At 42.4% G+C, this 13,035-nt stretch overlaps 3 protein-coding genes across 3 annotated transcripts; 1 reads left to right on the top strand and 2 right to left on the bottom strand.

The window, feature by feature from the left end:
- Positions 1 to 2,109: 2,109 nt before the first annotated feature.
- LOC135673393 (profilin-A) lies at positions 2,110 to 4,034 on the bottom strand. The gene is made up of 3 exons (XM_065182335.1): positions 3,784 to 4,034; positions 3,051 to 3,188; positions 2,110 to 2,431 (listed from the first exon to the last, which is right to left on the bottom strand). The coding sequence occupies exons 1-3, from the start codon at positions 3,904 to 3,906 to the stop codon at positions 2,297 to 2,299; spliced, it is 396 nt and encodes a 131-aa protein (XP_065038407.1). The 5' UTR covers positions 3,907 to 4,034; the 3' UTR covers positions 2,110 to 2,296.
- Positions 4,035 to 4,836: 802 nt separating this feature from the next.
- On the top strand, positions 4,837 to 5,669 carry LOC103984739 (protein OXIDATIVE STRESS 3). The gene is made up of 2 exons (XM_009402299.3): positions 4,837 to 5,182; positions 5,262 to 5,669. Exons 1-2 carry the CDS (start codon positions 4,968 to 4,970, stop codon positions 5,527 to 5,529), a joined length of 483 nt encoding a protein of 160 aa, XP_009400574.2. The 5' UTR covers positions 4,837 to 4,967; the 3' UTR covers positions 5,530 to 5,669.
- A 3,382-nt stretch (positions 5,670 to 9,051) lies between these two features.
- Positions 9,052 to 11,161, bottom strand: LOC103984740 (transcription factor MYB8). The gene is made up of 3 exons (XM_009402300.3): positions 10,924 to 11,161; positions 10,280 to 10,409; positions 9,052 to 10,197 (listed from the first exon to the last, which is right to left on the bottom strand). The coding sequence occupies exons 1-3, from the start codon at positions 11,057 to 11,059 to the stop codon at positions 9,630 to 9,632; spliced, it is 834 nt and encodes a 277-aa protein (XP_009400575.2). The 5' UTR covers positions 11,060 to 11,161; the 3' UTR covers positions 9,052 to 9,629.
- Positions 11,162 to 13,035: the final 1,874 nt, after the last annotated feature.

Here is a 13,035-nt window from a genome sequence, read left to right as displayed (position 1 = left end):
CTTTTACTACTGATCTTCTTTTCAATGAGTAAAGATCAACTACCCTTATTAAAAAAACTTTTCTTCTTTTCACAAGTTTAGGAAGAACCATTATACATCTCTTCACCTTTTAACAAGTTTAGGAGTGAACATTTACACCTCTCTTTTACACAAGACTTCACACCTCCTTAATATAACTTCTACACTCAATGAGGAAGAGACTCAAATATTTTTTAAGAGAGTTTACATACTTTAATTCATAAGATTTCATTCTTCTCTCTTCTTTTTCACCTCTTGCATCAAGCAAGCATGAGTGAGATATTTATAGACCTCAAATGATTTTAAAAATAAAGTAAAAAATTTAAGTCCCCGAGTTTTTGGGGCACTAGCGGTATTACCACCGGTGTCGGACGGTACTACCATCGAATAGAGCCATAGAATCTAGGCCCTGGCGGTACCATCGGTGGACTTCCTGAAAAAGCATAACCCGTGCTTTTCGGCTCTCAAGCGATACCATCGCCTGAGCCAACTCAAGTTACTGTATTAGCCTTCCAACAAGCTCAATTCGGGCCTGGTTTAGGCCTAATGGACTCCTAATTAAGTTGACATGGTTACAACTCAAAACCAAATTAATTGGACTCCCAATGACTTCAATCAAGACTTAACCACTTTAGCTATAATCATTGAAGCCTTCAAAACGTGTCCAGCATATCATCTGTTCATTTGGTACTTTGTCCAAACCTCCAGCGTATCGTCCTTTCTCTCGACGTATTGCTTGATCTATCGGTATGTCGATCTCCCACAACATCCAATCTTTTTAACGTAATATCCAATCCTTTCAGCCCGATGCTCGAACTCATGGTACAAAGTCCATCCTCGACGTCCAATTTATAACCTAATGCTCTCCAGTCCGATCTTTGATTCTCCTACTTCAATAATTTGTCGATGTTTCTCGTATGTCACTCATCACAAACTCATATTAGTCTATAAACTTATAGGTATAGAATACAATACCTATAGAGAATTAGGGGTAAATTTATCCCCCATCACACATAATCGGTTATGTTTTTTTTCTTCCCCAGCTAACTAACGTAGCAGGTAGCAGGGCTAAATTAGGTTACCATCAAGAAAATAAGTTTTTCTTTTTGGTGTAAGCAACTTTAAATGATATAAATAGTTCATTACTAATTATGAGAACTATCTCCAGTAAGTAACTGCATATTGCAGGCCTTAGCTCCTAAAGGCTAACTTAGGATTCCATGACAAACATAAGCTCAGCTTTTCGATATTGTTTTCTTTCAATGACACCAAGTACTCATTGCTGATCTGCAATATCTCCATCATTTGCCCATTGTGGGCCTTAGCTTCCACCTAAATTATCAACTTCCACGATAAAGTGGTGCTCAATATTTTTATATATCATCTTCTGTACCTTATCTACAAGCTATAGTAGAGTCCATGCAAGATTATACACTGTGTATGCAATCTTATCCCACTCGAGAACCTGAAACCTAATAAGCAGTAAATTATATGCTAAATCCAGGCATCTTTCTCAAATTGAGTCACATAAATTGATAGCAACAAACCTTAAATAAGCACCACATAAGAATATCTAAGTTAACGAGGATCCACCAATCCCAAGTTGGACTAAGAGGACTTGGAGAATCAAAAGGCTCCCCAGGTTCCAAACCTTGTTTATTGTTTGAGGAGACATTTTTTATAATATAAAAAATGTAACAAGAATATTCTTCATCAGGATAAATATTTTATCATTTTGATTAATTATGATGTATTGGCTGAAATAATGTGATAGTTCAGTAAAGAATGAAAATTTGAATCTTTCGTCAATCACCATCAAACTAATATTTTATGTATAAAAATATCCATATTTCTCAGCTCTTCAAAAATTTGGCACAAGTTATTTTCCCCACATCAATAACTAAAGGGATCACCTCATCGCTGCAAAACAGCATCATCTGCATCAAGGCACCTTGGTGCCGCATTACCTAACTCACTATCATAAATCATCATGCATCAGATCACTTAATAGTCAATTGAAAAGAGCATACATATATCATGAACCCTTGTCAAACACCGAAATAAAAGATACCCAAAGTAACATGCAAAACAGGGGAGAAAAAGGTTGTGGATAAAACAATAAACCACTCGAAATGGATTACAATAATCCTGTCCATTCACCAACAAATTATTAGGCTATGGTAAAATTCTCGATACGGCTGAAATGAAGTGAAACAAAAAAATTCACATTTCCATTTGTATGAAAAATATTTGAGGAAGCAAGTGCCAATTTGATGAACTACATGCCCTGATCGAGGAGGTAGTCACCCAACCTTTCCACGACCATGTTGCACTGGCCTGGAGTCATTGGCTCATCATACAAGCCGACGATCAATGCTTGGCCAGTCTTCTTGATGGTGATGCCTCCCGATCCCTGTCATGCAACACATTTTTTCAAGTTAATCTGAAGGCTTATTGGAATGGCACCGACAAAATCAGCACAAACAATGTTTCCCATGAAAAGCTTTGCAATCTTTTCAGAAATAGCATTTCTTATCTCGTAAGTATATTATTTATAATGATTTTTTTTTACAATTTACAACATGGAATATAATCTCGGCCCTCTTGGGATGCTACTACTACCAACGGTAGTGATAAACATTCATAATTGGCATCATAGACCTTGCATTATCAATGTCTAATATGCATGAACTATAACATAATACTTCTACAAAATATGTATTTCAACACCAAGAAGAATTACTTCAACTAGCATTTAATTGCAGACATGGAATCACCAAGAAGAATGCACAAATTTATTTGCTAAAAACTGATATACTGTACATATTAAACTTCCAGAAATATCATTATCCTCAGAAGAAGTCAAGAAAATATTTGATATGAACTACATATATATATATATATATATATATATATATATATATATATATATATATATATATATATATATATATATATATATATATATATATATATATATATATATATATATATATATATATATATATAGTAATGAGAAAGAACACAATCACCTTCTTTCCACGAATGACAGCTCCAGGCTCTCCTTGAATGACCATGTACTTTGTGGATCCAATAAATAAGCCAACAGGAGCAAGAGTTCCAGGTTCATTGAAATCATTCATTATATTGGTGAACTCCTCAGGCTTAAACTAAAACATGGCAATAAATAGGAACATCACTATATAGAATGAAAGAGAAACAATGTGAAGAGGAAAACATTTCAAGCACTAACATGCATGTTTAGCAAGAAACGAGAGAAATAATTTTTTTTCCTATGAAGGGGAATTAAATGAAGATAATAAGAGAGAGCAGCATGTATAGAGCATTAGGAACAAGCATCACCTACATGGTATACAAGCATAGATCTGATGGCAATTTACTAGGTTTACAAGAATTTTGTAAACATCAAGTAAGAAATTAAAATCTAAATCAAAGCATAGAAATCTATAAGATAGAACGAGCAACAATGATAGGGCATTTCCCAATTTCGGACTATCCAAATCCAATTAACCTTCAGAACCTGAAATGGCCGATCGAAACCAGATCCTGCCGCGTCGTCATCCAACAGACACCATCTAAAACAACCATGCAACAAGTCGATCGATCTCCCCTCGGACATTCATGAACCGATCCAACCATCGGACCTCCTCCGCACATCAAGATCATCAGATCCAAATGCCTCTACGACTTGAACAAGATCAAAGCGCTGAAAGATCCAAGATAGAGGGAAATCGGGGCCTAAACCTTAGGAAAGGACGCGCTCTGCGCCCAGACGCTGCCGTCGTGCCCGATGATCGCCGCCGCCGTCAGATGGTGGCCCTCGATCTCGCACATCAAGTGCTCGTCGACGTACGTTTGCCACGACATCCTCTCACTCTTCTTCTTCCCCTTTCGTTTCGTTGCTTCTCCAGCACGCCTCCCGCTTTAAATTTGGTTTTGGAGGGCGGGAGACGAGTGGAGCGGAGGGGAGAGCGGATCTGAAGCGTCACCCCACCACCCACTCAACTCGATTGAATACGTGCCCTTCGAGTCCGCCTCTACTAATGCCGCGAGGCCCGCCCTTTTCTGCCCACCGATCTGCAAAAAATAACCAATCAGCCCTAACCCAAGACCTCGAATCCGACGGTCTTGATGGACCCATGCATGCCATATAATTTTCCTCTTTTCTTTTTCTTAAAATAAAATTATCAAAAACAGTATACACTCTCATTAAATACAAAGACGAATTGTTGAGATACCCAATCTAATTAATCTATTCCGGCATCAACGTATTTGTAATCGTCCACAGGTCAATCGCAATTTATTTCGACGGCTAAAAGGAAAAGAAATCAAGCGTGGCAGCCGATATGGGTTGGGGCGGCCGAACCCCTCCAACTAACATTCTTCATGCCTGTCATCCGTGTGGATAAGGATGGAAATAAATAAATATATTATATTATCATTTCCCAACAGCTTTGAATTATTTATTTCGTGCGCAAAAATAAATGGGTAAACTGTGGGCGTCTACGGAATGGTAGGTAGCAAAAGCATTAGTAACAAACTTGAAGACGACGAACCGCGTCGGCGTGCCGAGTCGGACCGGGTCGAACCGCGTCGGCTGAACCATCCATCGTATGGATAAACACGAGGTTGGTCCCTCATATCACACTTGTTGTTGACCCAAATCTCCTTTCGGGTCCCCGATTGATCTCATGGTGGCCCACCGATTCCACCGACTGATGAGAGAAGGGATATGGATGATTCCTACCCGAAGAACGAGCTTATCCATTACAACCCACGCAACGAACGTAGATGGTGTGGAAGGAATTCTGAAACACATCAAAAAGCCTTGTTGTTTCCACTACTGATTCCATCCACATATTAATGCACAGTGGCTCGTGATATATAAAACCACAAAGAGAATAGCTCCTCCTCGACAAAGTGCAGTCATGGGGGAAGGTCTCAGGCAAAGAAGGTACCATCAGGAGGAGGACGACGACGAAGAGCTGTTCGAATCCGACTCCTATTCGAGCAACTCCGACGACGATGATTTCACGCAAGATGTGACTCGTTCGCCTCCGGCTTCATCCTCGCCATCGTCCAAGCCGGCTTCAGATGGATCTCTGCGTGAGATGTCTTCTCTCATGGAGCATCTACCCATCAAGTGAGCATCTTTTGAACTGGCCATTAAGGCTCGAACGTAGAGCTCAACTTGATCATTCAACTGGATGCTATTGTTTCAGGAGAGGGCTGTCCAAATACTATCAAGGGAAGTCGCAATCCTACACATCGCTTGCTGCGGTTAGCAGCATAGAGGACCTTCCCAAGAAGGAGACCCCCTACGCAAGGAAGATGAAGACGTGCAGGAGCTATGCAGGAGGAATGGATGCAAGCCAGAAGCAGCCAAAGAAGGCTCCCAGGGTTGCTTCCTGTGCTTCGTTGATGTCAAGAAGCAGCAGCAGTAGCAGGCCACCTTCAATTCCCTTGCAGAATCCTCAATCTCCCCGTTGAAGGGCATCAAAAGGAGAAAGAACGATACATACCAAATCAATAACATCGTGATTGTTATTGCTATTGTATTTGTTTTGTTCATATGCGGCGACATACACCAAATCAATTCTAATTCTAATGTACACGAATATAATTCTAAATCTTCTCTATAGCATGGAAACCTAAGTTGTTCAGAGTTCCGCGGTAGAAGAGAGGAAGAAGACGCCAATGGCAATTGCAGCGAACGAGGGATTCGATCGACGGAGGAAGATGGAACGCCGTGTGTAGGGCCGCGCATATGTCTTCATCGGAGATGAGGCGGTCGTCGTTGACCTTTCCACCATATGGGTTCGTTAGGTGGAGGCAACGACCCTGAGAAGTGTCGTCGGCGACGTGGTCTCTCCACCTGCCTCTGAGGTGGGACCCGCATTGCCAACTCGTCAGGTGACATCGCCCCTGAAATAACTCACGGGTGTCTCAGCTGTACGCGAGGTATCCGTAACGTTCCATGTTCACGCGCGTGGACGACTCAATCGGGCGCCAGAAAACGGGTTTAGTTCTTTTCTCATCGGATCCGGTACTGCATCAGATGCGGATTATTGGATTCGGATCCACCCATCTGGATTCACATCCGCAACCTACACGAAGCCGGCCCCATATTAATCCAAGATGAGAAGGCCTAAAAGCTTCGGGTGGGCTTTCTGTGTTTACCCACACACACACACACACACACACACAAACCTAGTCAAAGGCAATCGAAATTGAATCTAGCAGTTCTGGCTTTGTTCTCTGTGGTAAACTTAGGTCAATCAATCATTTAATTCTACATAGTTTTGATGTCAAACCTATTTGGATGTCGTTCATAAGTCTTCTCCATTACAAAGGCAAGCCTTCTTCCTTTTGTTTTGATGGGGATTCTTCTCGATTGTCTTTATCATAATCTTAATAATGACCAAGTTTCACTGTATCTGTACATCATTATCAATTACAGATTCTTGTTTCATTTCAAACTTTAAGGTTATTTGATTCAAGATAAGGATAGGCATAGACTAACAAATTTGTGCTTTGATCATCTCAAAGTCTTGCTTTTGGGCGCACATAGTTGACTTGTTGTCCGATGGTCTAGAAAATTGTCATCCCTCTGCATTAAACAAAATGAACTGTTAGAACTACGCTGTTCTTTCAATTTTATTTTGATACTTTGGAAGGTTGAAATGGATGCCTAATAGCTACAGCTCTTGTTGACTTGATGTTCTTCTTTCTCTTAGGAGGACAAAGTGAGAAGAAAACTGAAGCCCGGCTATTAAAAGCAGCAGAACAGTACCTAACTTAGAATAATAATGACATGCAAAACTAGGATTGGAGGGATTGAAACAGGGATTCTAAACACATGTTTCTCAAGTCAATGGCCATTGACTTGCCCCCTAAAACAAGCTTGGTCTTTCAACTAAAATAACCAAGATAAGAAGACAATGCTAGAAGAACCTTGCAGTGGAAGCAAAGGAGAACCCCTGAATCCAGTGATTTGTAAGATTACTCCTAGAGGGGACAAGCCATCAATTTTTGTGGAACACTCATCTCATCATGGTTGTAAGTAATAGCTTTTCTGATGAAAGGTGCTAACAATTATTATGTGGAACACTCAATGAATTAGCAAATCCTGCACCCAATGATTGTGAGTAATAGCTTTTCTAATGGTGATCATTCCATGGACCTGTAACTCTCTGGATGGATAAGATCACACAAAAGTCACTCCTTTGACTTCCAGCATACAAGTGGAATATTTTAATTTCTAAGTGCTACTAGTCATATCTAGCAGTTCTTGGTGCCTTGTTTCATTTGAAAAAGCTAGGTTGACTTTGTCAACTATTTCTTTTAGAAGAAGGCAAGCACAGGCCAATGCTAGAGCTAATATCTTGCTTGACATGTTCCAAGGAATATTGGCTACTACTGCTGCCATGAGGATATAGACAAAGAATGTGTCTAATATGGTTGAAGTGTTTAATCTGTCAAAGTGGACCTCAGAATAGACAAATGCAATGAGACACTTCACCAGTGGAATCTGAAACTAGGCTGCACTAAGGAGAGGAAATAACCAAGTTGGTAATTAGGATTAAGATTATTTTATTGGCAAGGTTTCTAAAATTCCCAGGAGAAATGGAAGTCCTGTTTGAACCTGCTTGGGATATATACATCAGGAATTGACCAGGCCAAGTAAGGAAATGTATTCAAGCAGTAGTGGACTTGTTCTATTAATTGGTGAGATGGTGGTTCTTAATGGTGTGTTCTCCTACTTCTCTAATGCTTAAGATTCCATGCTTGGAAGACAAATGTTTGTACATCCATGCAATTGAGTGTTTTGACTTTGCAGAACTAGCTTCCATGAATTGGATGTCTTATCTGGCAGCTCACTTGTCCATGAACTTGACTGTTCAACATCTGCAACATCTACAAGGAAGTACAATATCTATAACCACAACTTCCTCACACTAATGGAGATAAAGCAAGAAGCAATATAGAACTTATTTGTCCTGTTTGCCTGCAACCTTGTACAATTGGAGTCCAACTCTACATTATCCTGGTGGGTGTTCATCCTTTATGCATGACAACCAGAAGTCTGAGAAGGCCATAAGACTCATCCAGGTTGTTTAGCATGAGCACAAGCAACAAATGCAATCCATATTCTCTCTTAAAATAGCTCTCTTTCTGTCATTAAATCCTGCAATTATTCCTGTGTCTGCTAGCTAAATTTAGCTGAAATCTATTAGATAATTGTGGTGCAGAAATTCTGCAGAGTGGAACAGAGGGTTTTGTTCTTAGCAATATACTTGAGCAATCGAAACATGGCGTACACAGGCACTTCAGAATCAGGAGCAGAAACAATTCTCTTGACAGGAAGCAACAATCCCAACACTTGGGAATGAGATATGGACTCTGTTCCTACACAAGAGAACTAGAGACTAATAAGACACTTCCCCAGGAAAACAAATTAGATTGCCTTGAGGACTGACAGCAAGTGCCAAACCGTAAAGAAAACAAGCAACTTCCAAATCAGTGCTACTGGCTGTGACATGCATAATCAACATTCATGAATCATGGTTGCTGATCTGACTAGGAATGCCTACATAAAGAAACTCTTCGTCATTCTGTCACCTTGTTTGAACATGTTCCGAGTGCAGACTGCAAGTTTCATATAATCTTATTTTAAGAAGATTACAGGTACCACATCAGCATGGCATGGCATCTCAAATGCTATCTAGTCACAAAAACCTGTGGAATACATTATTGTCTCGATCTAAAATTGCGTACAGTGGTGGACAGAGTCCTGCTCTGCTAATACAATGGATTGTCAAGTGCTTTTATAGCATCCAGCAAATGAACGGTGACATCTGAAGAGTCGAGTCACTTAACTTGCCTCTTTAATCTGTTGACACCAGTGACTAAGCTAACAAAGGGACTAGCTCAGAGACATGGAGGGCCGCGACAAGCATGACTGAACCTTCGCAGAAGCTGAGACTGTCATCTTCAGAAGCTCACAGTCCATGAAAGAGAGAAGAAGACCCCCAGTATTTTTATATGATGAACAAAAAAGTACACGTTTTAGGACCTATCTAAGCATTGGCTGAACAAAATAGCGAGTGGCCATGCCATGGGGAGGAAAAAGGCAGTATGAAAAGGCCTGATGGCTACCTTAACTTTCTTTACCTCAGCTTTGAAACTGCCATTCCACCACCCATGCAGTTTTCGTGGCCTCTGAGGAGTAGGTCAGGGGAGGGAAAAAGCATGCCCTTGCTGACCATAGCCACAGTCATTTGCTTTCCATTGCCAGGCTCCGAAGACCGAAGCTTGGACCAAGTCTCACCCCCATTCTAATCATCATCGGCCACGACGATCACCAACACTTGACACGGATGTATTACCGTTCATTAGCATTAGTTAGATCTCAAGTTCTATGGTCATTTACAGTGAGGTTTTCCAGTACACCACCCAATCCATCACCCAAATTCAAGGACAAACGGAGAAGAAAAAGCAATCGATCGGACTTCCAACAACTAATAGTCTACGTTCTTGTCAGTTCTACTATGCTTCCTGGCTAAATCTTCCTGTGGTGCGTGGCTTTGCTATGAGTATGTGGGACTTTGGTGCAGCCCCTGTGCATCGGTCTCGGAAGCAGCCCACATGATGGACGGGTTGGGGAAGCAGAGGTTCTCCTGGCACTCATAGCCCCCGAGGAAGTCGCCGGCGCCTCCAAACCCTAGCGCCGAGAGGAACAAGTCGTTGGAACCAACTCCGGCGGTACACCAGTTCAAGAAGCTGTGGCTGCTGCCGGTTTCCACGGTGATGGATGACGAAGTTGCCGAGACTTCCTCCGATGGGGACACCACCTGCCCGTTCGCGTGGGCGTACGGCATGACGTCCGAGTACAGCTTCTGGGATTGGTCGGTGGTGATGCCATAGTCGGGATGAAGAGGCACAGTTGGGAAATCGAAATCGGTGTTGCTGAAAAGCTCAGTTTTGACCGTAGGAAGGATAGGAGGTGGCGAAGTCGGCGGCGGGCTATGAAGAATGCGGTTGGTAACGGAGAGGTTGGCATGCCTTAGCATCAGCTTCTTCTTCAGCTTGGTGTTCCAGTAGTTCTTCACATCATTGTCAGTTCTTCCAGGCATCTGGGAAGCAATTATAGACCACCTAATCCGAACCAACACAACAAAAGCTTAGCAAATCAAGCTGGTAGTGCATCACGCATAATCTCAGAAGAAAGCTTCGAAACCTGCTTCCAAGTCTATTGTAAAGAGTGCAAATGATGGTATCCTCTTCCTCCGTGAAGGCCCCATGCTTAATGTCCGGCCGGAGGTAATTGAGCCACCTTAACCTGCAGCTCTTGCCGCAACGCTTGAGGCCTGCAGTGTGTGGAGGAGATGGCATGAGGCGAGGGAGAACGCGTGGGCTATGGAGTCATGGAGACTGGTAGATCGGCTGCGGTTCCTATCCAGCTTTGCATGTAAGGGATAAGCATTCCATTACGAGACATCAGATGGTAACACAGACTGTGGCAACCTGTCAAACTTTAAGGCACAAACAGCAACTGCAGGTATGCGATGCATGTGATAGTAGCGGGAAGCTGATGGTTCTGCTAAAGCTGATAATTAACGTACCAAATAGGCTATTCTTTCGAACAGTGGAACAGACAAAAGGCTCCTCAAGAGAAATTAAAAGCACGACAGGGAATCGAAGTTCTCGGTTTCAGGAATCATACTGTTTCCTTCGTATTATATACACAGCAAAATATTAAATGGATCTTCATGGGAAACGAGTGAGGTTATCTTCTTTTCTTTTTTTACTGTCTTTTCAGAGTGAATCGTGGAAAGGAAAACTTGGAACTGCGAAGCTGCAGAAGGAGAGAAGAAGAGTGACCTGCTTTCTGGGGCAAAGCGATCCAGTTTCCGCCAGTTCCATGCTTCTCGATGTAGATCTTGAGGGTCGCGTCTTCCTCCGGTGACCACGGGCCCCTCTTCACGTTCGCCTTGTCGCAGCACGGAGCTCTCCCCATCTCTCCTCTCCCCTCCTCTCCTCTTCTGCTCCCTCAGAAGGAAGAAACAAAGAAAGAGAGAACTCAGAGGAAGAAGAACAAGAAGAAGTGGCGCAGGCAAACGGGGGGCTCGCAAACGGGGGGCTCTCGCCGTGTCCTATATAAAGAGGAGGAGGAAGGATTGACCAGGTACGACCTGAAGGCGCCGCTGCGTCCCCTCTCTCTCTCTCTCTCTCTCTCTCTCTCTCTCTCTCTCTCTATTGTATAAAGGGGAAGCTGCTGAGCTGGCTGTCTCTTGCCTTCTTGTCCAATCCATCACAACTCGGGTTCTCCTAAGGGGAATCCTTGGCCGTCCGATTCCCGGACAGCGACAAGAGTAACAGATAAAATCTGACTGGCAGACGGCTGCGATGGAGACTTTGCATGTGCCTTCTCCTCCATTATTTTTCCTCCTCCTTTTGACTTCTCATGCAGCTCCTCCATCATGCAGCCTTGGCCTCCATAACCCCATTTCCGTTGCCATTATTTCCATGCACTCCACACATCGCTTCATGCAAGGCTAATCACACTGAGACAAGGTCAGACGAAGACTGTATCCGAAGGCGAAAAGATCCACCGAGTTGACCTCGTGCCCCCCTCCCATGGCGACTGCCCAAGCTCGAGTGAGAAGAAGCCAGGGAGCTGCATCGAACATCGTGTCTGAATCCAGCCGTACATATTTGAAACCGTGCGAAGAGACTAATTTCAAGTTGCTGTTCTTTAGTGCCGCGCATACAACTCGTCAAGAAAAAGGGGCGACGAGAGGGCGAAGCCTTCTTCCTCTGCAACTTCATATAACAATGACTCGTGTACGGGTCAAACGAAGGGTTCTTTGTGCAAACCGATGACTGCGTCTCAGAAAACAAAGCGCATGAAACTGGAGGTTGAGGATGATGGAAGACTGCAGGTTTCCAAGCTCTAATTGGGTTGCAGGTGTCATCGACATCCAAGATGTCAGTGTCTGCACCCAACAAAACAAAAACAAAGCTTCTCAAGGAAAAGACGCTCCTTGAGAGCTAAGAAGATCGTGTGATCTAATCAAAGTTCTGTTATCGATTAGCGAAGCACAATAATCAAGACCACCTGATTTGAGCATGTACGTCGCATCGAAAGGCAAGAGCTAATGGATTTCCCAAGCAAATCACTTTCCCTTTCTTTGTTGAGGAAGGTTGTCATCCTCACAGATCGTCACGTAGACTAAGAACGTCATGATGGCTATTGTTTCTCGTTCCCTTCATTTCCATCCATGATGAGATCCAGCTAGTTTATTTAACTATCATGGTCTAGATTGAACATTGCCATCAACTTGGCCTATAAAAATCTTTTGATTGACTTGTTTAATCTTTAGTTCAAGCATAGTAATCAAAGTACCATCAATCATAGCAAAACAACAAAAACAGCAGAAAATTCAAGACAAAGACCGGGCGCCATCGCTGTCTTGCATTTATCATAATTATGGTAATCTTGTCCCGCATCAGAAGAGAGATGTGATGCTTTATTTGTATCAGAACATGATTCGGAACTAAGTTTTATGAATCTAACTATACAAGTCCTAAAAATCTGACCTTTATGTTTTTTGTTTTCGGATCGATAACATTCGGACTTTTCATCTAATGACGTGGATGCATGAAATGTCCACCTTCGTTGACTTCCTGATGAGACGGGCACGCAGTGTGTTTCTTGCTTGCCCACCCTTTACAAGCTGGCTTGCCCACCTGATGTTTGAACAGGAGATCTGATGGTGAGCTAAGAATACAAGTGCCAGGCATGATGGGAAGAGAGTTGGAAGGACGATTAGGGCTCAAGTGTCTGAATCAACTTGGTTTTTGGCTTGTCTTCTTTGTTCTTTCTAGTTTGTTTGTCTATGAATATGGAGCTTTTTTTCCGATCTTAATCATGAATTCTGTATCAACAACGTTGCTAACAATTTCTTGTGATTCTTAGGTTAGTGGGTGTTT

This window comes from Musa acuminata, chromosome BXJ1-5, assembly GCF_036884655.1.
Source record: "Musa acuminata AAA Group cultivar baxijiao chromosome BXJ1-5, Cavendish_Baxijiao_AAA, whole genome shotgun sequence".
NCBI lineage: Eukaryota > Viridiplantae > Streptophyta > Magnoliopsida > Zingiberales > Musaceae > Musa > Musa acuminata.
This window is presented reverse-complemented; position numbering and strand designations above follow the sequence as displayed.